General features: G+C 37.1%; 1 protein-coding gene across 2 annotated transcripts; it reads right to left on the bottom strand.

Moving 5' to 3' along the window:
- Positions 1-465: 465 nt before the first annotated feature.
- Positions 466-25,809, bottom strand: pip5k1ab (phosphatidylinositol-4-phosphate 5-kinase, type I, alpha, b). 2 transcript variants are annotated; one of them, XM_048153234.1, is made up of 17 exons: positions 25,483-25,809; positions 22,411-22,452; positions 18,596-18,630; positions 15,927-16,007; positions 15,152-15,282; positions 14,754-14,871; positions 14,420-14,572; positions 13,990-14,289; positions 11,591-11,814; positions 11,298-11,381; positions 11,164-11,212; positions 10,972-11,053; positions 7,955-8,116; positions 7,174-7,309; positions 6,962-7,024; positions 4,191-4,278; positions 466-4,111 (listed from the first exon to the last, which is right to left on the bottom strand). In XM_048153234.1, the coding sequence occupies exons 1-17, from the start codon at positions 25,526-25,528 to the stop codon at positions 4,109-4,111; spliced, it is 1,797 nt and encodes a 598-aa protein (XP_048009191.1). In that variant the 5' UTR covers positions 25,529-25,809; the 3' UTR covers positions 466-4,108. The 2 variants fall into 2 exon arrangements, with proteins under 2 accessions (XP_048009191.1, XP_048009192.1); XM_048153235.1 differs by lacking the exon at positions 22,411-22,452.
- Between the last annotated feature and the right edge of the window lie 8 nt (positions 25,810-25,817).

The raw sequence follows: 25,817 nt of genomic DNA on the forward strand, positions 1-25,817 counted from the left end.
AACCCATAAAGCTAAGTAGTTTCTTAAGTTTGATAATTAATCTGCTATGTCATGTTTATGACAGGTTATGTTGTCTCGGTAAGTTGTCATGACAAAGACACTGACAGGTTATGATGTATTGGTTCATGACAAGTTGTCATAACACAGACATCTCAAACAATGTCATCTTAGCATTAAAACTGACATAATTGAGCAAATGAAATTTAATGAGTTGTCACAAACATGCATAAAACCTTCATTCATATTCATGACGCGTCATGTTATGATTATGAAGGGGTCATGTCAGTCTTATGCACACCCCTTCAAGTAAAGTGTTACCCAGTTTTTTTTTATTAACCAATGTTAACAAATAGTAATAAATACTGTAACAAATGTATTGCTCATTGTTAATGTTAATGCATTATCTAATGGGACCATATTGTAGTGTTACTGTAATTTTAAATGAGGGTGCGAGAAAAAAAGCAATGGTTTGGAAAATATTTTATTCTTCTTAAATCAGAAAGACGATGTGAAAAAACAGAATCACCACTTCACTGAAAGATGGTAGAAGAAACAGGCTGCAAACACCACACAAGAAAAAGGCATTTCCGTGACTTGCTTATATACATAATATATACATGTTTTATACAGACCAGGTAAAAATATAATCCTCAAAAGCACTTACGGTTGCCAGTTATTGTTCCTGACACCGCCAGACATTCACAAGTAGAAAAGCTGAGGAAGAGCTTTCACAGATTTATAATGAATTTACCATGGACACAAACACATAAAATACAAAAATGGTTTATATTGTCAAGAACTTCCCTCAGACCCAAAATAAAATACATACTACTTCGATCACAGAAATTGCAGACAGATTACATAATACATACAATCATCTACGGTACATAGAGAATTCAAAATCCATACAGGTCCACAAAGTAAAAAAAACAAAACAAAAGACATTTCTTAATAAATACAATCACTGAAATACATTGGCAGAAATGTTCATATTGCAGTAGATTGGTTGGTCTGTTTAGTGTCAAAGTTGCACTTTCATTCGCATTACGTCTGCATTATTGTCAGGCCAAAAGATTTACTTTTGGGATGTTTTAGTGTGGTTTTAGAGGAGCGGAACATCATTCTAGCCTATAAGAACAAATTGATCAGTATTGAGTGTTGGTCAGAGAAAGGCAGTGATTGTTGCATCTTGAGATCATAAACACAGATTAATAAATAACAGAAACATAAATGAGAGCGAGGCCTGAATGGTGAAGACGGAAAAAAAAAAAAAAAAACCTTTTATATCTGTGTGCTTAATCTTATACGATTCCAGAAAAATTCCCCACAAGCCAACTGTGAAATTAAGCCACTGAGAGCTGATCCAAGATCAGATTTTAAGTTGTGAATTTCAGAACCTCAAATCTACAAAGGTCTATAAGAGGCATTATACAGAGCAGATAAAAAGCACCACATTGAACAGTGAAATGAATACGAAACATTGTGTGCAATATTAGTTTTTATAAAAGTAACTATCCATTATTATATAGACCCAGTATCCAGAGAGAGGATAAAAAATTGACTATAAAATGTAAAAATGTTAATGTTACACTGTAGGAGTTAAATGCGAATTTAGGTAACTTTTGACATTCACAAATAATTTATAAAGTTTAGAAATGATGTGAAAAACCTGCTTTGAGACAAAAAAAGTAAAATATAGCAGACTGCTTATCTTTATTTTTAATATCAGTGCCAAAGCCAATCCTGAAATGTCTACTTTTCAACTGTGAGCTTAGCTCTTGCTTTTTAGTGATATTAGCTTGTTGTGTGTTAGATCATTTTTTTTCTAGATAAAACTTTATTTTTGTGAAGCATTAAGGTGTTCTGTAACATGATCCGACAATAGGCATTGAAATGATTCAAACCAAAAGAGCAAAGCAAAAAAAAATAAAACATAACATTGACCCAAACTCCATAACTTCTGTGCACAAGTATACATTTTTATCAATTTGATTAACATACATTAATGTCAAAAACAACTAGAATATGCATAAATACTGCATCCACCATTTCTTCAAAACAGTCTTGTCAAAACAGACCGTCAATGTACTTCCTGTGCATATTCTTCAGGTCTGCAAAGGAAAATCCTTGGCAAACGATCACTTCGCTCCCACACTTGTGTGATTTTAAGAGCTGCAGTTCACCAACTGTTGTTTTTGGGACAACACAACACTGTTCAAACCTACAGTCAGCCCTTCTTCTAAATACTTCAAGACTGCAGTGTCAGTCTCAGATCTGTGTGTGGCAGAGGTATCAGGACCAGGAATCGGCCAAAGAGAAACTAAGTAATGCCTGTCAACCAATGGATCCATTACAAAACTACTTCCTCTGTTCAATCGATCCAAATGGATGTGATAATAGAAAGGCAGATTCATCAGAGAGCTTGCAGTGAGCCAAAGACTCTGCGGTTTTCTTTCCAGCTCCTCTAAAGTGTTCACATGTGCCCTGGTCAAGTCCGTTAGTGTCCATTTTCTTTCTTCACTCTCAGTTTAAAGGATTACGAGTCTAACGACAACTGTACAAAAGATCGTTGAACAGATTTTACATCCAATCAACTGGAAATCAGCCGGGAATACTCTCAAGATTTCTTATCTACCGACAATATAAGGTGTTAGAATGTAAATTAAGCCTACATTCTTGATAATGAAATTGCTGAAAGGCTTTTCAGTCCTGTTTACACATTATATGATTGTGTATAATGCTTAGGCTTGTGTGAAAGGGCCAGTAAAGCATGCATTATGTAGCAAAAACATCTGTAACAGGTAGACCTGAAATGACTTAAGCAGATCCATGTTGGTCCAAGTGTTTGGAGGCCGTGTAATTTCTGTAACCAGCAGAAACGAGCGTTTTCTTACCAACACGCTGCTTTCGATAGTTGGATTAAGGCGTATGATTGGAAGACGTCATGGCACATCAATCAATCAGTCTATTCGTTAACATGTTAGTTAAAAGACAATAGCTGCTGTGCTGGAAGAGCACATTAGTAGCGTTTTAGAATGTACAGGAACAGAAAGAATAATTATTTACAGAACTATATACACAAATACAGTACGCTAATATTACAGGGCCCTTGGCATGGCAGCAATATGTGCACTGAAAAGAGAATATGACATGCATGAGGATCCGTCCGTTTCTCAAACTTGACAGTTGATTGGTCCAATATGGAGGGGCAACTTACAATGGGAAGGGAGGGGAAAAAAAATGCATAGAGACACAATTATATGAATTAATCCGTTTAAAAAACAAAATATCTAAATCTACTTAGTGGCACCTCGGAGAAGGCAATCTAACCATGAAATACTAAGCCCGAATACAGGATATTTAGAAGATACAAAGCTATAAAAAAGTGGGAATCATTTTTGGTCATTTTTCCCTTTTTTTGTCACTCTTAGGGCACATGCTGTCTCAACACAGAAAGAGCTGGAAAAACGATGCTCTCTTCAGGTTTACTCAAAAAGAAAAGTCAAAACACAATTAACCTTCATATGTATTTACAGAAGCTCATGAGATATAGAAGTTGTCGGCTTAATGCCTTCTGAGATAAACATACTGGAGCGCTAGCAGCCGTTAGTCTAAGTCACACCAGTTCAGAGAGAATTTAAAGACTGATATAAATAAAGATTTATGCAACAGACTCCAAGGATAATATAAAGTGGAGCCAACTGTGTAACGCGTTTCTTCTCCCAGCACTAGCTAGGCAGAGAAAACTAAAATTTGTTTGTGCATCCTTCTTGCTCTGTTGTAAAAGTTTAAGAGAGAACAAAGGCAGTAAAGAACGTGACTGATCACCTTTCCAATAACTGTATAAAGTTTGTGGTTAAAACTGGGTTTAGCAGCATTTCCTGTGCAAGAGAACGAGAAAAAGCCATCTCGGCTCAATGGCTTTTCTTCATTCTCTCTGTTTCTCACTCACTCACTTTTAAAACGCATGTCATTGTGCTGAGGACCTGGAGATCTTTCCCAAGCTCCTATTGAGAGAAAATCGCCATCGTAGCCCTTCATCTCTCTTGAGTTTCTGTGTGTGTCATCTCTCTGCTTCTGGTGTCGTCAGTCAGTCATCGCTCTGCTCTTACTGGAAACAAGCAATATGGTCTTTAATACAATTACATTTTTGGATCAGTGAGATTATTTTGAGTTTATATACAACTTACAAAACAAATGTCAGTCTCTGGGATGATGTCTTTGAGCGAAATGGCATCTTCATTGCTTAACTGCTCATCTAAGCATTCGGCTCCAGTGCTGAAGAAGAGAGCGAGAGATGGAGGATTGGTCTCTTTACATATTTACTTCACCCAAATATTAACATTATTTTATCTTTATATACCACCCTATTGTTCCAAACACATTCAAAAAGTTTTAGATCGGTAAGATGTTTGAATGCTTTTGAAAGTCTCTTGTGCTTACCAAGGCTGCATTTATATGGTCATAAATACAGTAGAAACAGTGTGAAATATTATTGCAATTTAAAATACCCGTTTTCTATTTTAATGTTTTAAATGCAATTTATTCCTGTGATGTCTAAGCTGAAATTTCAGCATCATTACTCCAGTCTTTGGTGTCACATGATCCTTCAGAAATCATTCTAATATGCTGATTTGATGCTCAAAAACATTTCTTACTACTATCAATGTTGAAAACAGTTGTGCTGCTCAATATATTTTTGTGAAAACTTTTTTTATTTTTTATTTAGGATTGGTGAATACAGTTCAAAAGAACAGTATTTATTTGAAATAGAACACTTTTGTAACAATGCAATTTTCTTTACTGAAGAGTTCTTACTCAATAAAAATATTAAATTCTTTAAAAAAATAAAATAAAAATAAAAAATCTTACACACATAGTAGTAGGGCTGCACGATTTGGGGAAAATGTCATATTGCGATTATTGAGGTCAATATTGCGATTTGCGATAGCAATATAATAAACAAATAGTATCATGAGTCATCTTGCTTGGTTCTCAATGAAAATACACACACAGATTACTGATGATGCTGAAATGTGTATTTCTCAACTCAAACTAGCAACAACAACAAACAAATGCACAGCGTTTTCAAATTAAAATGAAATTAAATAACATCTTTGTATTACTGCAAACTTGTTATAATCCCATTTAAGATATTTGTTTCTTTACTAATCTGTAGTGGTTCAACGGATCACAAAACTCATGGTTCAGATCACATCACGGTTATGACGTCACGGATCAGATCATTTTTCAGATCAGCACAAAAAAAAAAAAAAATTGGATAGGGGTAACTTAACTTTGCATTTATTACTTAGCCCACTTAAACTATTCTGATACCACAGCATAAACTACTAGCCTAAATAATACATTATTAAAGGCAAGTGAATAGACTGTAAAAAGAACAAATACTGTACACCAATTACAACAAGCATAGATAAATACAACAAGTTACAAATAAAGTATAAGGTCTAACTGTAGTATTAATTTTCATGAACAGAAATGTAATAATTAAATGTAAAATGACACTGTTCATTGTATAAATTCAATATAGATTAATCTTTGTTAAAGCTGTGTTTTGTTGATTGATTTACATGAGACAACAGCAGGTATTTATAGGTTGCTGTCACTTTAAGAGTAAGACCCCATGCACGCACACATCACGTCCGAATTCTCACCTCGTTCAATTAAGACATAACTGAAAGTGTTCACATGAATACTTGCTGAAAGGGGTATTTTGACTGACATAATGCGTGTATGTGACCATCCAAGTGCATTGAGGACGCGAAAGAGAAATCAATTTGGAGTTCGCGAGCTATAACGCGCCTCTCTCTCTCTCTCTCTCTGTGCGCGCGAGCCTTGTATGTATGTGCGTCATGTGCGCACCGATAACAGCGCTGCGTGCGATACCGAATTAAATCCTCTTTTGCCTCTTCTAGCGCTGGAATGGTTTTATATCTATTTAATGTGTAAACTATCAAGACAAAACATGTTCAAATGATACCCTTTCACTCTATTGCGGTTAAACTTTCAATTGATCCGCGAATCACATGCGTCCCGAACCGTGGGCCTTGGTCCGTACGGATCAACCACTACTAATCTGGGTTTATAATCTTATAGCCAAAATATCGCCATATAACAGAGGTAGCGTTTTTTTCTTGCCACCAGTTCAGTGACAGTTTGCTCCGCATCCATCTTTACCCGTTCTCTGCGCTGCACACTGGAAAAAGTCATGACATGACCGTGTGCGCCACACATGCCACTGCCTAAACTGAAACTGACTGGTCTTCTTTTTATTAGCGGTGTATAAAATGGACAAACAGCTCTCAGATAATGGGTTGTTGTGTCCACACATGTATTTATTTATTTAATTTATTTATTAACTTATTATTATTATTATTATTATTTTATTTAATAAAATCGCAGCATTTTGCGTCATATAATCGCACAAGCTTGACATCGCGATTGCGATTGCGATATGATTAATCGTGCAGCTCTACATAGTAGCCTTGGTCTTCAGTCTAAACGGTCAAATACACACTGTCAAAATGCCCGCATTGGTGAGTATTCACATAAATATAGTCAATGTAATCACTGTGCATGGGCGTTGTTCTTCAATTGTTTTTCCTCTCTCTTTCTGTGTGTGTGTGTGTGTGAGAGAGAATTTATGCTCCTCAGGTGGTAAATTAACCTCATATGAAAGCCTAGCACAATTAATTGTATATTGCAACTTATATATATATATATATATATATATATATATATATATATATATATATATAAAATATATCATATATTTATTTTATTTTATTTTTTTCAAATAATATTACACTACATTATTTTCCTACTTTAGCTCGTTTAGAAAAATTCATTAACAAAAAATGAAAAATTGGCTCTTTGGTTTAAAAAAGGTTCCCGACCCCTGCTTTAAGCCTGAGAAATGTGTGTGTTTGTTTAGTTTTACCTGTGGGGGGCGCTGTTGTCATGCTCAGTGACTGCAGATTTGTGTACCTCCACCCCTACTGACCTGTAAGTGAGCAGCCAGAGTTATACAAACAAAGGTAAAACTCTGCCGGAGAGAGATTTCAACGAGAAAGATGATTATGATGATGATGATGAAATATAAACATACAAAAAAAAAACTGCAAGAAACTACATAGAAATAAAAAAAGAGACCTTCGAGGAGGTGAAGATGATGTCATTCCTGTGCTGCCTTGTGAGGAGTTGGACATATTTGATGCCGCAAACTCACTAGAGCTTCCAGCCAAGGGATCGGTTTGTGGAAGCAGGTCCGGTCTGCCTGACTGCATGCCTGAGGATGACAATCACATAGAGAGTTATGATTTAATTTATGCTCCAAAGACAATACACAATTAAATGCCTTATTCACATTACACCTGACTCACAGCAGAAAATCATGCACAAAAATATTTTAATGCATCTTTATCAGCTTGCACAACAAATTCGCAATATCTTACAGTGACGCCTACTTATTTACATTCAATGGCTAGGATGATTCACTGCCGTATCCCAACTTCTGTTTAAAGGTGCTACAGAGGATGTTTTGTTTTATACATTTTTGCAATATTACTTGAAACTGTCTTTACTAACTGATAAAAGACTATTTATTAGGTGCACTGAAAGGAATAATATTAATATACGTCATCTGTGCACGAGGTAGGGCCTTAAAAACCTCTGGTTTGTTAATCACTGCCATGACATTCCTTGTGAGAGACGAGCGCGGCTGCGCGCTCCAGTAACTTTCCACACTCCACAGAGGCGTTCCCTCGAAATGAGCTGTGAAGGAGGGGGGTTGTTCTTACGCATGCGCTCATTTCAAAAACTCACTAACAGTCTTTGGTTTCTCAGTCGACGAAAAGATCCTCTGTAGCACCTTTAAATAAAGTAGTACATTCAGCAACAGATTGATGTAAATAGTTTTGGTTGCGGTACTCACCGCTCTCTCCTTCTGTATCGGACTGGCTAAGGTGAGTACGGTACGCGAGTCTGGCGTCAGCAACTGTCTGTCCGCCAGGGGCGGGAGCAGAGCTTCCCATAGGAAGTCGTCTCACAACACTCGAACAGCCACTTCGACTTTTCTTTGAGGGGGAAGATTTGACTGGGAATGGAGAGAGAGAGGCACAGTACGATGACATCACAAAAAGACTAAAAGTTCAATGACCAAAATAAAGACATAACTTAAAGGATTAGTTCACTTTCAAATGAAAATTAGCCCAAGCTTTACTCACCCTCAAGCCATCCTAGGAATAGAAAGACTAGAAAGTGCTTATATCCACATCCATCCATCATACTCCACATAGCTCCGGGGGGTTAATAAAGGCCTTCTGAAGAGAAGCGATGCATTTATGTAAAAAAAAAAAAAACAACCCATATTTTACAAGTTATGAAGTAAAATATCTAGCTTCCGCCAGACCGCCTTCCATATTCAACTTACGAAAAAAATGGAACTGGTGTCGCATCAGTTAGCTTTTTCTGTAAGTTGAATAGGGAAGGCGTAGTACATAGCGTAAGCTTTTTGAACTGTAAGAGGCATTGCACCTTCCTCATACGTTGAATACAGAAGGCGGTCTGGCCGAAGCTAGATATTTTACTTCATAACTTGTTAAATATGGATTTTTTTTTTTATACAAATGCATCGCTTCACTTCAGAAGGCCTTTATTAACCCCCCGGAGCTGTGTGGAGCACACATTTATGATGGATGGATATGGATGGAAGCACTTTCTTCAGCTCATACTCGTTGATCCTCGCTCACTGCCATTATAATGCTCAGATGCGTCAGGATAATTATTAATATTTCTCTGATTGTGTTCATCAGAAAGAAGTAAGTTATATATACCCAGGATTGATTGAGAGTGAGTAAAGTTTGGGCTAATTTTCATTTGAAAGTGAACTAATCCTTTAAAGGTGAAGAATGTCGTTTCTGCAACACTAGTGCCACCTAGCGGAATTACAAAAATGAAGCATATTTTCAAACAACCTTTCACAAGTCGAGCCTCCCCCAACTAAAATATCACAATTACAGCTCTTTCATGTGCTTGTGAAGGCATGTCTCAACAGATAAAAGTAATCATATTTAATAAAAGCTCCAACATATTAGGAATACTTTTACCTGTTTTGCTATGTGTCATGAGTAAGAAATAGGGCTGTTCAACGATAACCGTGGTTATCGTGTACAAAATAAGAGTCTGTTTTACATAATATATGTGTGTTTGTTTTGTGTATAATTATTATGTATATATAAATACACACACATACATGTATATATTTAAGAAATATAAGCATGTATGTATAAATATATAAAGATATTTATATTTTTATATATTTAAATTATATATAAATGTAAATATTTGCATAGAAATAAGATATTTTTCTTAAATATATACATGTATGTGTGTATATTTATATGTACATAATAATTATACACAAAACAAACACACATATATTACGTAAAACATACTCTTATTTTGTACACGATAACCACGGTTATCGTTGAACAGCCCTAGTAAGAAATTGAGTAGACTAATACTCTCTCTAGTGCGAATCTCGCTTATAATAAACCCATATGCACATTTTTTTTTAACATGATGCACCACAACTGTTTGGGGAATCAAAGTAAACATTATAAACAGGTAAATTTGTCTTTCTGAACAAGTGCATAATGATGCTGTATGGTATTGATGAGTCCATTGTAGAGCATTGCATCACAACGCCCCATTTGCTTTGATGCATTCATGACCGGTTTCATCTCTGAAGGTGTAAATTGCACTTATGTAACCAAAGCTGAATTTCTTTTCCTATGGAATGCGTCAGCCATGTTCCCACACCGTCTAAATACACACTGTGACTCCACCTCCTACAGTAGCCACGCCCCAAACTCTCAGTATAGGGCCAGGCTGAGCTGGAAACAGATTAATAGATCTGATTGGACTGCTCTGAATGTTTAGATGATGCCTAGGAGTAGGGCTGCACGATATATCGCATGAGATTGTCACGCGCATTTCGTCAGTAAAGCCGGTTCCCTGATTACCGCTAAATCGCCATCACCTGCTTTCAAATGGAGCGGCATTTAATAGACAGAGCCGTAGATCACTGAAAAGCCCATTATCGAAGGCGATTCATCTGCGATATGAACGCGATATTGCGTGGCTTTTCAGTGATCTACGGCTCTGTCTATTAAATGCCGCAACATTTGAAAGCAGGTGATGGCGATTTAGCGGTAATCAGAGAACCGGCTTTACTGACGAAATGCGCGTGACAATCTCATGTGATATATCGTGCAGCCCTACCTAGGAGGCTTAAGGTTTACACTTTTGGGGGGAGATAAACCCATGAATAGCATATTAATAGCAGTCAAATTGGGTTGAGAAGGAATTTTAACATAAAAAAAAATCTTACATACTTCACCTTTAAAGATGTTCATCCAAAAATGAAAATTATTTACTCAACCTCAATTTATTCCAAACCCATAAGACTTCCATTCATCTTTGAAACAAGTAGACTTAGTAGATTTCTGTCACAGAGATTTTTTTTTATGAAACCTGAAAGATCTCTGCCCCTCCAATGAAAGTCCATTCCACCAAAACTTTCAAGCTTCAAAAAGTTCGTAGAGATATCGTAAAAGCAATCCATTTGGATTGAGAGGTTTAATCCAAGTCTTCTGAAGAGAAACATTGACTTTGTATGATGAATAATTACATTTTGTTTTTTTGACGTGCTGTTTGAATGTGCGTTGATCAATGTTTATATGTAAACTGCTCGAGTCATATGGATTACTTTTGCAATGCATTTATGGACGTTTCATTAAAAATATCCCTGTGTTTTGAAAAAGAACAAATGTCTTATGGGTTTGTAACAACATGAGGGTGAGTAAATGATGACTGAATTTTAATTTTTGGGGTGAACTATCCCTTTAAAGATTCGCTAAAAGATCACTTTTTTTTTTTTAAACTTACGTGTTTTCTTAAAAACTGTGCTGCACATGAAACGCTGGAATCGCTCAGCGTAGAATCCAGGCCGATGTACAGAGACCGTGTCCTACAATGTAAATGTTTACAATGCTATTTATCTCACAAGGCTGCAAACAGCTAAGTACAAAATAAGCATAATGTTTGCTTTACAGTAACATACAGGAACTGATGACTTACCCCATCATGGACCAAGGCCTTCCAGGAATGCTCTATTTTTTTAATAAATCTGAAGGAAGAAACAAAGGAAGGATATTAATGATGGTCACAAACATGTATACATGCACACACAACTCTTGTCTGTGACTAGTCACCTGTATGACTGTAATATGTCGATGATCCCAATATAAACCAGTATTCTGTCTCCTTTACTGTTGCGTGCTGGGATTCCTCCCCATCTACAGACAAAACAAGAAATTGTATGCATTAAATGATTAATACGTACTGCAACCGAACTAAAGCCGGGTGTAAACTGTACGATTTATAACAGTCGTTTATGAGAGTTGCTTGACAGACTGTAAGAACATGATCCCCGTTGTTATCCATGTGACATTGTCACACACAAACAGAGAACATAAGTACGTAGAATAATAAGGTGGTGACTAACTGGTCCTCTGTTTCCAGGGTTCCTTTCCCTTTGGCTTCTCCCTGTATGGACTCCATCGCGGTGCTGTACAGAGCTTTCTGAGCCTGCGGCCTCCTGTGGTCTGGCGTCACGGCCCCCTCGGACCCCCCACCCTCGACCGCCCCTGCTCGCTCACGAGATGCCTGATCCGTGTTATGGATCCCCACCAACAGACTGTAGTCCATAATCTTAAAGCTCTGTAGCAGCTGTCAAATAAACAGATGGATAAACAAAACAAATCTTGTTTTTGGCAATATTCAATAAGTATATCTGGATATTTACATATTTGCTCCAAAATGGTGATTTATTTATCAGATTTTTTTTTGATGACACAGAAAGCATCTTTCCAACTAAACTATTGTAGCCAAAGAGATTCAAAAGGTTTAAAGCAAGAAATAAAATAGTTCAAAATCATTTTTATATATATGCACCAATATAACAATACATAGTAACCTTTTATATACTATTAAACATTTTAATACATGATGCACAACAAGGAAAGATCACAAAATTGGTCTGATGACATATCTTTAGGATATTTAAAATTCTGTCTTACAAAAAAATCACTGTAATACAGGTGCTGGTCATATAATTAGAATATCATCAAAATATTCATTCATTTTTTTATTGTAAATTATTTTTAAAAATGAAACTTTCATATATTCTAGATTCCCTACATGTAAAGTAAAACATTTCAAAAGTTTGTTTTTTTACATTTTGATGATTAGAGCGTACAGCTCATGAAAGTCCAAAATCCAGTATCTCAAAATATTAGAATATTTACTAAGATCAATCAAAAAATGGATTTGCAAAACAGAAAAGTTCAAGTTCTTTAAAGTATGTTCATTTGTGCACTCAATACTTGGTCGGCAGCACATATTACAGCAAATGACTTGCTCCTAGCACAAATTACAGCATCAGTGAAGTGTGGCATGGAAGTGATCAGCCTGTGGCACTGCTGAGGCACTACTGAGCCTTCAGATCATCTGTATATTGTTAGATCGACTGTTTCTCATCTTTCTCTTGAAAATATCCCATAGATTCAGGGGTCAGGCATGTTGGCTGGCCAATAAAACACAGTAATATCATGGTCAGCAAACCACTTGGAAGTGGTTTTTGCACTGTGGGCAGGTGCTAAAGTCTTGCTGGAAAAGGAAATCAGCATCTCCATAAAGCTTGTCAGCAGATGGAAGCATAAAGTGCTCCAAAATCTCCTGGAAGATGGCTGCATTGACTTTGCACTTGATAAAACACAATGGACCAACACCAGCAGACGTCACGGCCCCCCCAAATTATTACTGACTTCAGAAACTTCCCACTAGACTTCAAGCAGCTTGGATTCTGTGCCTCTCCAGTCTTCCTTCAGACTCTGGGACCATGATTTCAACATGAAATGCAAAATTTACTATTATCTGAAAAGAGGACTTTCAACCACTGTTCACTGTCCAGTTCTTTTTCTCCTTAGCCCAGGTAAGATGCTTCTGACGTTGTTTCTGTTTCAGAAGTGGCTTGGTAGTCCTTTTCCTGAAGATGTCTGAGTGTGGTGACTCTTGATGCGCTGACTCCGGCTTCATTTGACTCATTGTGAAGCCCTCCCAAGTGTTTGAATCGGCTTTACTTGACAGTATTCTCAAGCTTGCGGTCATCCCTGTTGCTTGTACACCTTTGCCTACCCAATTTCTTCCCTCTAGTCAACTTTGCATTTAATATGCTTTGATACATCACTCTGTAAACAGCCACCACATTCAGTAATGACCATCTGTGACTTACTCTCTTTGTGGAGGGTGTCAATGATTGTCTCCTGGACCATTGCCAAGTCAGCAGTCTTCCCCATTAGTGTGGTTTCAAAGAACAAGAGATACCCGGAATTTATACAGTAGGGATGGTCATTTAATGAAACACAAATGTAAATATTCTAATATTTTGAGATACTGGATTTTGGACTTTCATTAGCTGTATGCTCTAATCAACATTTTTTTTTTAAAAAAACCTTTGAAATGTTTTACTTTACATGTAGGGAATCTAGAATATACGCAAGTTTCATTTTTTAAAATAATTTACAATAAAAAAATGAACTTTTTCACGATATTCTAATTATATGACCAGCACCTGTATTTAATGATTTATTATGTCATATTCCCGTTCAAAGGTTTGGGGAAAAAATGCATGCAAATTGTTGTAATATTTCACAATATTACCATTTTTAATGTATTTTTAATCAAATAAAGCCAGTCTAAAAAAAAAAAAAAAAAAAATCATACCGATCCCAAACTTTTGAAAGGTAGAGTATACTGAATATTCATTAACATCTTCATAACAAGCCTGGATTCAAAGTTTAAACTAACATGCAATAACACCCAAACACAAGCATGCAAGCTCACCAGGCAGTCCCGCTGGATGGTTTTGCAGAGGGCGTTGTAGTTGTCAGGTTCAAGTTGGATGCCCTCGGGCATGTCCTGGATGAAATCCAGATCTTTGTAAGTGGGGACTCTTTTCTCTCTCTCTTTAGGGGAGGCACGGCGCTTGTACGTGGAGCCCTTCAGGTCATATTTGTGGTGCATAGGCACACTGCGGGGCAACAGGTTATTCATTACGACGATACGAATGTTCTTTCCGCCCGCCTGCACGCAATACAAGCCATAAAACTTTGGGAGCAGTGTTCTCTTGTTCTGATTCAGATTCTGAGGGGAGGAGGAGAGGAGAAATGAAAGATAAAATGCTGTAATATCACAATTTGGGCCTAGATGAATGCTACAATTTGACTTATCTTGTGGTATGCATCTAAAGTACATGAACGTGTGTAACGCTCACCATGAAGTACCCGGGCAGTAGTTTCTGCAGGAACTCTGCCTCCTTGTGCTGCACTGTTTTAATAATGAACTCATCATCGCTTGTCACATAAAATATTGATCCACTCGCTCCAGGATTGGACAGTTCGATTAAAGGATCATTACATAGAGAATACTGCAGACGGAAAGAAATCACAAAACACATCAGGGATGGACAGTGAACCATGTGTCAGTGTGTGTGTGTGTGTATAGTGCAAAAAAAGGAAATGAGTTCATCCTCAATGTTTAATATTAATGTAAACAATAAATACTAAAATAATTCATATTTCTTTTATATATACACATATTCAGCTAACCAGATAGTCATCAGGTCGAATGCCGAAGAGTTCTCTGAAATAACGAAAGGCGATGGGGGCGTAGGTCTTAAACCTGAAGTCACCGTGGTGATGAGCTGGAGTCAAATTACTTCCTTCACTGTAGGAAGAAGACAGGGAGAGCAAAACAGAGACAGGGTTATGAGTTTGTTTTATTAAATAGATAACCTCTGTTCGATTCAGAGGCTGATTCCCAAATACATGATGCCCAAAGACTCTGTTACGGTTGACATTCACTTGGTTTATAGACACACAAACTTAACAGTCAGCACACTGATTCAAAACTATTTAAATAGCAATAGATATTTAAATATACATACAGAGCATGGTTGAATAGGTCTGACATATACACAACACACACACCTAGATCGTACACACACCTGGGGAAGAAGATGCTCTCTACTACATAAAAGTCCTGCATGAGAACGTCTCTCTCAGCTTTCTGACTGAGGCTGCCTACGGTGTGTGCGATACCCAGCTGGATGGCACCTTTGAGGGCGGAGGAGGTCGTCTACAGACAAAGAAAGAGTGCGTGTGAGAGTATGCGTGAGAAAAAAAAAGCAAACAGAAAGGAAACACTAGATAAATACCACAATGATTCTTTTAAATAACCTATAAATGAGCTGTTATGTAGGTGGCGTGGGAACATAATGCATTTATAAAAAATAAAAAAAAACAACAGTAATTTCCAGTAAAACAAATGCTGGAATATGTCATTATGAGGAGTGGGAGATATAGTTAAAAAAAAAAAAAGATGTTGACATTTTCCACTCTTGACATTATTCAATATATGTGTTTATAAATTGATGTATATGCTTATGTAAAATGCTTATGTAAGTGATGACTATATACATCATCAACATTGAAGATGCAAATGTATCACGGAATGAGACTTTTGTAGTGATTGACAATTTTGACCATTATAAGGAATGATCTTGAAACTAGTTTAATAACAATGTCTTTATGAGTCTTCATAGGCAAATAAAATCATATTAAAATCAGTGCGATATTCACAACGTTGCAACATCATAATGTGCCTCATGATAATCTCTCTTTCCTTTCCAACTCCTCCCTTTGGTCTATTCCTCTTTTCTAGTCCAGTTTCTCTCTTGCCCTTCCTCTGTTATCAGGTGACACATCCGACTGCCAGCTGACCTTTTTGTAAGTCGTTTCTCCTGTGGGGTCAACTCCTCGGTGACCAATGGTCTTCTTCATACTCTGAGATGATCCTGGCCCCTAGTTAGAGAGACAAAGACACAAAAGAGTGACAAAGGAAAGAAGGGGAACAGAAAAAAGGCAACTGGTTTCATGTCAATAGGCCTCCACTCTGTCCAGGTTTGACTTCCTGTTTGTCAGGTGTTTCCTCGACACAGACACGCACATTCTTGTCAGTCTGTTCATCCTCTCACTGCCTTGGTACATGTGAAACTTCAATTGACAATGGGTGCTGTGTGTGTGAGTGTGTGTGTCAATATTTGTCCTGTTCAAGATCCTTCTCACATGACTGTTTGATCAACACACAGTAACAGTGAGTTAACCTTACTTCACCCTACAGGGCTCATGTGTTCACATTCCTCTACCAATGTCCAGCAACTAAAAAAAACACTTGGATGAAACTGTGGATACTGATCTGAGATATCACAAATACTTGGCTGACAAGAGAAAAGAAGGTGAAAATGTTTGCATAAAGCAAATCTGACATCTATTTAGTGATAAATCAAGACGCTGTGCTTTATTGTGAATACAGTCATGACTAAATGGCAATGTTTAATGCCATGTTTGCTGCTATAAAACGGAAAAAATGCTAAATTGGAAAAAATGAACACTGATAATGGGCATTGAGTAAAATGGATGCTAATGCCCACAATGTTAAGAGCTAACATTAAAGGTACAAACAAAGCTGTGGGCAGTGAAGTAAAATAAAGGTGTAGTTGTTAGAATAAGTCAATTTCAATAGTATTCCACGCAATAGGGAATTTTGCGTGAGGGTAAAGAGATTTTGCTCATGTTCAAGATGGTTATGCCAATTCACCATGTTGACCAACTGAAAGCTGCTTGGTTTGATAGTGACTTCTGTGTGAGCTGTGCTTCATATATATCTACCCTACTGACACCTATTGAATCTCAAGTCTGAGGTAAATAAAAAAAAAAAAAAAAAAAAAGACTACTTGCTACCGAGTTGTCTTTGCTGGCTGCACGTAAAAACAACTTAAAGGGATAGTTCACCCAAAAATGAAAATTTGATGTTTATCTGCTTACCCCCAGAGCATCCAAGATGTAGGTGTCTTTGTTTCTTCAGTAGAACACAAATGATGATTTTTAACCGTTGCCGTCTGTCAGTGGTATAATGCAAGTCAGCGGGAACTTTGACTATAAGAGTAAATAAAACACGACAGACAAATCCAAATTAAACCCTGCGGCTTGTGACGACACATTGATGTCCTAAGACACGAAACAATCGGTTTGTGCGAGAAACCAAACAGTATTTACATCATTTTTTACCTCTAATACACCACTATGTCCAACTGCATTCAGCATTCGCTTGGTGATGTCTGATCGCGCTCTGACAACGGAAGTGATGTCTCACGCTCATTGAAGTATATGCGCGAGACATCACTGCCGTTGTCAGAGCACGATCAGACATCACGAATCGAGTGATGAATGCAGTTGGACATAGTGGTGTTTTAGAAAATGATATAAATACTGTTCGGTTTCTCGCACAAACCGATCGTTTCGTGTCTTAGGACATCAGTGTGTCGTCACGAGCCGCAGGGTTTCATTTGAGATTTGTCTATGGAAGTGTTTTAGACTCTTATTGTACGAGTTCCCATTCACTCGCATTATTTGACTGACAGATGGCAGCGGTTGGAGTTAAAAATCATCATTTGTGTTCTGAAGAAACAAAGTCACCTACATCTTGGATGCGCTGGGGGTAAGCAGATAAACATCAAATTTTCATTTTTGGGTGAACTATCCCTTTAAGCTATGTAGTACAATTCACAAATAGATTATTGTGAATCTTAAGAGACAGTTCTTTTAATGAACCGTAAAAACAATTTACCAGTTTTTTTCTAACAAATCATTAATTAGAATCTGCCAGAGCGGTAACAATTTACAACCGACTCACTTATTGACTGGCAAGTGATCACAACTTTCATTTATGTCTAGCTAGAAATGACCTAGAAACTGTTCTCTGAGTTTACTTACCCCCCTATAAAGAAAATTATGACTATTCACTGACTGGTTGTTCATATCACAAATGTAGGCCTAGCTGAAGTTACACATTTACAGTTTAACTCCAACTGTACTCCAAAACTGTGACTCTCATGTACCAGGAATAAGGAATTTATTTAATATATCAATTTTATTTTTTACTATTGGCCAATTAATTGATTTGTTTTGTTAGAAAATACCTTATAGCATGACCTCTATTGTATTCTGCATTTTAGCACATTTGGGAAGCTGTACTGACCAATCAGCTCTCAGGAATGGAACCATTGGTTTTATAACGCTCAAACATTAAATATCCCACTATGCACCGGGAAGACTATTTAAGGTATGATTCATGCCCTGATGGTATATGCATTTGTTTATGTTTTCCACTTCTAGTTAGATCATTCTGACACAAACAGATTATATGCCATTCAATGTAGAACAAATGCAAATTCTCATTAAACAGGAACATGGTTTGACTAATGCAAAATTTGACTGATGAAATGATAAACGAAACTGCACAGTCATCAGATTTACAATTAAGAGAGAAATTAAGAAATAATTTCTTTGCCTAACACAAAGTGAGTAATCCAACATGAGATCAGGCTTACCTCCGTAATGGTCATCTTTCGAACTCCGCTGGACCCTTTAAAGTTAGAGAAAGAGAGAAAGAAGCATGATTTGTTAGAGGGACAGAAAAAAACATGAACTTCACACCACCTCTTGCTGTTTCTTTCCTATGAAATAAAACTAAATAAGAGCTGTCACTAATGATTATTTTGGTAATCGAGTAATCGACAGATTATTTTGACGATTAATCGAGTAATCAGATTTTTTGTGGTAATAAAAATAGCCTTTAAAATGACTTGTTAAAATACATGTATAATATCAATGAGGCAATAATAATTGGTTTAAATATAGTATCACAAGCAAGTAAACATAGTTTTATAGGGCTGGGACAATATATCATTGAATGGCGAATCGTGAAATAATTCTGGATCGATTCTCAGATTTTCCGAATGCATCGAAATTCTCTCTCGAATCGATTCTGAGCGTAGTTTTTAACAGCAGATGGCACTGTGTTCTTTAGAAACAGCTGTATTTGAACTCGATACACACCACTTGAAACTTCTATAAAATAATCATTCATAAAGTTCAAAACAAGTATGCCACACAAGTCCTGAAAAGTGAAGCCGAAGCGTCTCAATCGCCCCCAGGTGGCTGGAAGCAGTATGTCATAAACCCCGCCCTCTCCATGTATTCCAGTGGGACGTGAGACAAACTAAATAATTAAATTACACTTCAAATACAATTTTTGTCATATTAGGCAGTTTTTAATCACGCTGATGTTAGTTCAAGTTTTCGTTCTTTTAATAAGTTTGGTTTTAGTTAGTTATTTGATGCTGTTAGTTATAAAAACTGGGGTGTGACGTCATGATTGACAGCTGACGTTGACAGCTTCTCTGAGTGAAGTAGTCACTGAGGTGCCAACTGACTTTTTTCTGGATCTTCGCGAGGTGATTGGAGCTTTAACTTTAATTTCTACATTTCCATAACTGTTTATTTCTGTTTGGGCGGGACCTTGATATCGCGGCTCCACTTTGTGCTCACTACTGCGCAGACTCGGGTTTCAAGTTCACTATGCGCAGACTCGAGACTCAAGATGTCAGTGCCATATAGAGACACTGGTGGCTTCACTTACTTCAATGGAAGAGAGTGAAGGTGCGTCATCCATATTTTTTTAGTCTATGATTTGAAAAGGTTGAAGTGAATTACAAGGGTGTTTGCAATGTGCTGTTTACATTAATCTCGCGTCATAAAAGCATTCTGAGGTGCAAGTACTTAGCCGAACGCATGAGCGATCTTCTTCGTGAGCATTTGAGTGTGTGGTTAAAAACTAGCCTAGAGCGCCATCTGCTGTTAAAAACTAAGCTCAGAATCAATTCAAGAGAGAATCGCGGTGCTTTCGGAAAATCTCAGAATCGATCTACGAATCGAGATGAATCAATTTATTGCTCCAGCCCTATGGTTTTATTGAATAACTTAATGTCATGTACATAATATAAACAATCAACTTATGTATGTTTAAATAATATAACAAACTCCTGCAGAGGGAGCCAACAGCCTGGTGATTGTTGTTGTTACACTTTACAGCATGATCAAATTTTTCTTTAATATTGGCCAAACAACATTTAGCGTAATTCAAATGTCCTTAATCTTTAATATTTGGCCACTTGTTTATGATAGAAATGCTACAGCAAAGGTTTAAACTTTTTTAAAAACACGATGAACAACAATTTGTCGCTGTAGGTTTATGATTTATGTAACAAATCTGGTGAAATGGCGCACTTTGCGTTCCCCGATGAATGGTAGCAACCTAAACTCACAGCACATGCAGAGATGAAGTTTGTTAACCAAGCTGCTGAGACGCACTCCACGCTTGTAAATAATAACAGCGCAACACTTTGCATGAAGCACAAGGCGAGTCAGACTTTATATGCACTCTCAAATGCACATTTGGAAACCCAAATAAAACGTGCATGGAGAGACTGAGTTCATGTTGAGAGCATTTACTGTGAATAGAGCAGCTCTGAGAAACATGTAATGGATTTTAGTCCTTGGAATCTAGTAAGTAAATCTAGAAGTAAATGAGTACCAAGTAAAATGAATGCAGCATTGGTGAGCAAAAGAGAATTATTTCAAAAGCATTTAAAAATCTTACCAACCCCAAACTTTTGGACAGTAGTGTATGTAATTTTGTACATCCACTAGTACTGAAAACATCTCACGTCTCAATTACAAAATTTGTTTGTCATCTCTAATCAACTCGAAAAACAAACTAAAGTTCTTACAACTATCCTCCACCTGCCAGTGTCACAGGGGGGCAAAATCTGTCATGACACCAGGGGTGCCAGACAATCAGCAGACTGTCACAGCAGATGCTTTGCGGATATTCACTCAATAAACGGCACAGGATGAGATCACAATCTTAAACACGCTGAGGCTTCAAATTCAAATTTTTTATAATAGCAACGCATGGTATGCAATGGGTCTTGCTTGCTTGCATTGATTCAGAATGATCGCATGTCTTCAGGCCAGTCAGAAGTTAACAAAGCATGTCTGCTCGTCGTCAAAACAAACAGACTGAGATGCAATAGCATAGCAACTTCAATCCTGCCAAGAGCTTGATATTATTACACACAATCAAGATTAGAATCCAACCTACAGAAATAGTAACTGTGAGCGAACACTGTTTGATTGACAGCTCCAGCGACTGCAAAGGGAGCGTGCTTTGATCGCTTTCTTTATATAATTTATTCACCATTTAACAGATAATTTCCATCCTACTAAGAGAAACAACAAGTTGATATTCTTATAGTACGACAACCTCTTATATATCAAAATCTCAATGAAAAGTTGATTTCTCAATTCATGACCCCTTTAAGACAGTTCACCCTGACATTTTTAATTTTTACAAAAATGTTGTTGTTTTTTTTCCCACCAAAAACATAAGGGTGAGTAATTAATGACAGAATTTTAATTTTTGGGTGAACTAACCCTTTAATAGGTAGGACAAAAAGTTTCATTGACCCGTTTCATTGACCCATTATCAAAATTAGGATTACAACAAACAGGTCAATCAGGAAAAAGTTATAAATTTACATTATCTCTCAACAAACTTAAAGCACAGGTGCTTCACCTCATGACTACCAGCACTCCTTTTCAACATGGAAGAAAAAACATTATTGTGATATGATCATCTCTTTGTTGCAAAAGTCACATTTTTGGCATTGCTGATAATGCAGTTACGTAGACTTAAGAATGCATGGAGGGTAATTCACCCATTCTCTCACACGATTCCCCAGGCAACTACTGAAAACTCTTGCAGTAACCAATAGCAACAGCTATTTTAAGTTTAAGTTAGTGAGGAAAGATATAGGATATTTCAATGGCCAGCAGATCTAGTTATGTGAAAGGATTTGTGTTGTCACACCGGTCTGAGAACAAACAACCATTTTGAACAATAGAGTTTGAACAATATGAGTGATGATGAAAAGAGACATCATTCAACTGCTTATCTCACCAAGACGCAGGCTTACACGCACAAACTCTAGTATCTACAAAACATAAAGTCTGACCCAGTGGCACAATGTCCAGGAACTGTGATATATATTTACTTGTTCCCACAGATTGCTGGACCCTTTCATCATCAGTCTGAAATATCAATTCCTTTTCCCATCTGCCTTAATTGCACAAACAGATGAGTCAGTTTACAGCTTCCACTTTCATTGCATTCCACCCATCCCCCAGTCATCAAGCTTAAATTGCCACTGCAAAGGAGACCATGCAAGAGACAAGCCATTTTGGTTAATTGGCATACAGAGTCTCTAAATCACACAGCACAACTGAGCCATGCATGTACTACCTCTCCGAGAGGCCAACAACCTCCAAAACGGAGTCCTCAGATCTGGAAGGTAAAACAGTAATTTTAATAAGGGCCAAAATGTCAGCACAACCAGTGAGTCCTAAAAGTATCTCTCAGAGTGGTTGAGAAACTGGGTAAGGTGTTTGTTTGGATGGGTGAGTATTTGTTTGTTTGTTTGGATGGGTAGGTGGGTGTTTGTTGCTTGTTTGGATAGGTGGGTGTTGGTTTGTTTGCCTGTTTGGATGGGTTTGATGTTTGTTTGTTTGGATGAATGGGTATTTGTTTGGATGGGTGGGAGTTTGTTTGGAAGTGTGGGTGTTTCTTTCGACGTTTGTTTGTCTCTTTGGACAGGTGGGTGTTTGTTTGGATGTCTGTCCATTGGGATTGATGGGTGTTGGTTTGTTGTTTGAATAGGTGAATGTTTGTTTGTTTGTTTACGTGTGGTTGTTTGTTGCTCGTTTGGATAGGTGGGTGTTGGCTTGTTTGTCTGTTTGGATGGTTGAGTTTGTTTGTTTGGATGGTTGAGTGTTTGTTTGTTTGGACGGATGGGCTTTGTTTGGATGGATGGGTATTTGTTTGGATGGCCAGGTGTTTGTTTGGATGGGTGGGTGTTGGTTTGGATGGGTGGGTATTTGTTTGCGTGGTTGTTTGTTGCTTGTTTGGATAGACGAGTATTTGTTTGGATGGGTGGGTCTTGGTTTGTTTGACTGTTTGTATGGGTGAGTGTTTGCTTGTTTGTTTAGATGGACAGGTATTTGTTTGGATGGCCAGGTGTTTGTTTGTGTGGTTGTTTGTTGCTTGTTTGGATGGAAAGGTATTTGTTTGGATGGGTGTTTGTTTGGATGGGTGGGTGTTGGTTTGTTTGACTGTTTGGATGGGTGAGTGTTTGTTTAGATGGACAGGTATTTGTTTGGATGGGTGGGTGTTTGTTTGCATTGATTGGATGGATGGATACATGGATGGATAGATGAATGGGCAGAGAGACAGATGGATTGGGGGGGGGGGGGGATGGATGGAATAGATGGATGGTTTCCGAGAGAGAAATTTAGGTTGTCTCAGAAAAAGACAACAACAAAAAAAGAGACCAACACTAAATAACTAATATAACAGACACACTATTAAACAGCATAACCCATGATTCACATGAAACATGATTACAAATGTATAATTTATTACTAAAATATATTTGTTTTAACAAATTCCTGTTTTTTTTTTTTTTGCATCACATCCTTAATCCGCAGAGCAAGTGAATTGACCACTAAGAACACATGGCTTGTCTCTTGAGCTAGTCTATATTTAGTCCAAGCTTAAGAGATACACTCTCTTTTAAGAGTGGTAAGGAACAAATCTTTTACCTCATGCACACGGAAACAAACATGCATTTAGGTCATGAACTGCGGGAAGTTGTCCTATCTGTGAGATGGGACTTGAGGTTTAGATGTTCAGCAGCCCGTCCCATTTCATCTGGGCGAGCGGGCTGGTTTCTGTCCCATTTTCACATTTATATTTAGAGCAACAGAACGGCCTCAGTAATCATCAAGACTGTGCGTGTGTCTGAGAGCACTAAAAATACTTCTTATAGAGTGCTAACTATGTCCTAATGTGGGTTACCCACATGATATTCCAAAATGTCGTGATATTCTGAGCTAACAGACAAAACCACCCAAGTAATGAACACCTGATTGACTTCAGACTACTGAAGTTAATCTCCACTTCATTTCCCAAGGGATGTTATTTTTACTCAAAGGTCAATGAAGACAGACAGGGAGTCGAAGAGAATGACCACTCACAGGACATGCACTGTTAATGCCATTTACATCCCAGTAACCAATTAGCTAATTCACAAACAGAAACTGTTTGTTTGAAGCGTCAATGTGATGAATGCATTATGACAAATAATTTTGTTACAAACTAATAGCTGAAATTGATTACCATTCTCATAAACAGCCAGTGGAATAAATATTAGGATAGAACTACATGTTTGCCATGGTTTAATCAACAGTGAGTTACAAAATAACTGAGTGTAAAAAAAAAGTTCCTGCAAGCCTTCATGGAGGACAAAGAAGTCAAACTAAACACTTTATAACTGAGGGAACTCCTTAACTCAAGGTCTAACTCATGATAAAATGCTACTCAGTGAATGCCACTGTTACATAAACCCCTTCATCTAAACTTAATTTGGCTTATTATGTGTACCACAAATTATGAGAAATGAGAAAACTAATTTACTTGTTTAATTTATAAACTTATGTAAGTATGGGTGCGCCTTTGGAAAGTACTAGCACACTGACGTAAACTTAAACCTGACAGTTTTTTACATATTAGCAGTGAGCTAGTTTTAACAAGTTGTTTTATCAATGTCTTATTAGAGAAAGGTATTAATATTCTAAATATCATATCTCATGATATTTACAACACAATACAAAAAACTGAACGTTACTAGTAAGAACTACTGAAGAACTTAAGATCTTTAGGCAATTTCCATATATTTGACCAAACTCTAACATCTTATTTAGAACCAAAACAATAATTTTCTCAAAAATTAAAATAAAGTAAGAAATTAACGTGTTGTCGAGCGTTAACAACAAAACAACACTTATCATAGATGGTGACTCGTTCAAATTAGCAACAAAAAAATCTAAAACCGCCTAACTAAAAAGACCATCTTAACTAAACTGCATTCATTCATGTAGGTTATTTATTTTAAAATTAGTTTGGTTATATGTTTGATATAACTGGACTAGTTAGCATATAGCATGTTAGCCACAGATCCACATCATCGATCTGGATTATTTTAGGAAAACCTTCAAAGTATAAATCAATTAAACTAAATTAATCACACATACACACATCTGATAAGTTAGGGATTTATTATAATTACTAACTAGCGACTATAATAGATTACATTTATTTTGTGGTTGTTGAACAAAAGGCTTGATTGAAGCCAGTAACGTTAACACTGTAAACAGTGAATCAATCCAGTGCTGGTAAAAATAGTTTACCCATGGCAACAGACAACATAAAAACACACATGCCAATGTACGTATAAAAAACATAATGATTTTGATTTACCTGGAGGGGCAGATAAGCCCGTGTCGGGTGGACCGGCGGACGCCATTTTGATTCGGGTTTACTGGACCCGATCCATGACCGGAATCAGACAGACAAACTAGTGTCCAGTTCCGCCAGGACTGACTCTCTGGCTCCCCTTTACTGTCACTGACCTATTTGAGACTATAATAACTACAAACCACTATCTACATACAGAAACTATTATATTGTACATTATATTAGTCTACGGAGATCTAAATAATATAATTTAGGCTACATAATGTCCACAGTTTCTCTACAGACGACGACAGTCTTGCCTTGTCGATGTCCCATTAGTTTGAGAAACAAGCTCGCCA

This window comes from Megalobrama amblycephala, linkage group LG13, assembly GCF_018812025.1.
Source record: "Megalobrama amblycephala isolate DHTTF-2021 linkage group LG13, ASM1881202v1, whole genome shotgun sequence".
Classification (NCBI taxonomy): Eukaryota; Metazoa; Chordata; class Actinopteri; order Cypriniformes; family Xenocyprididae; genus Megalobrama; species Megalobrama amblycephala.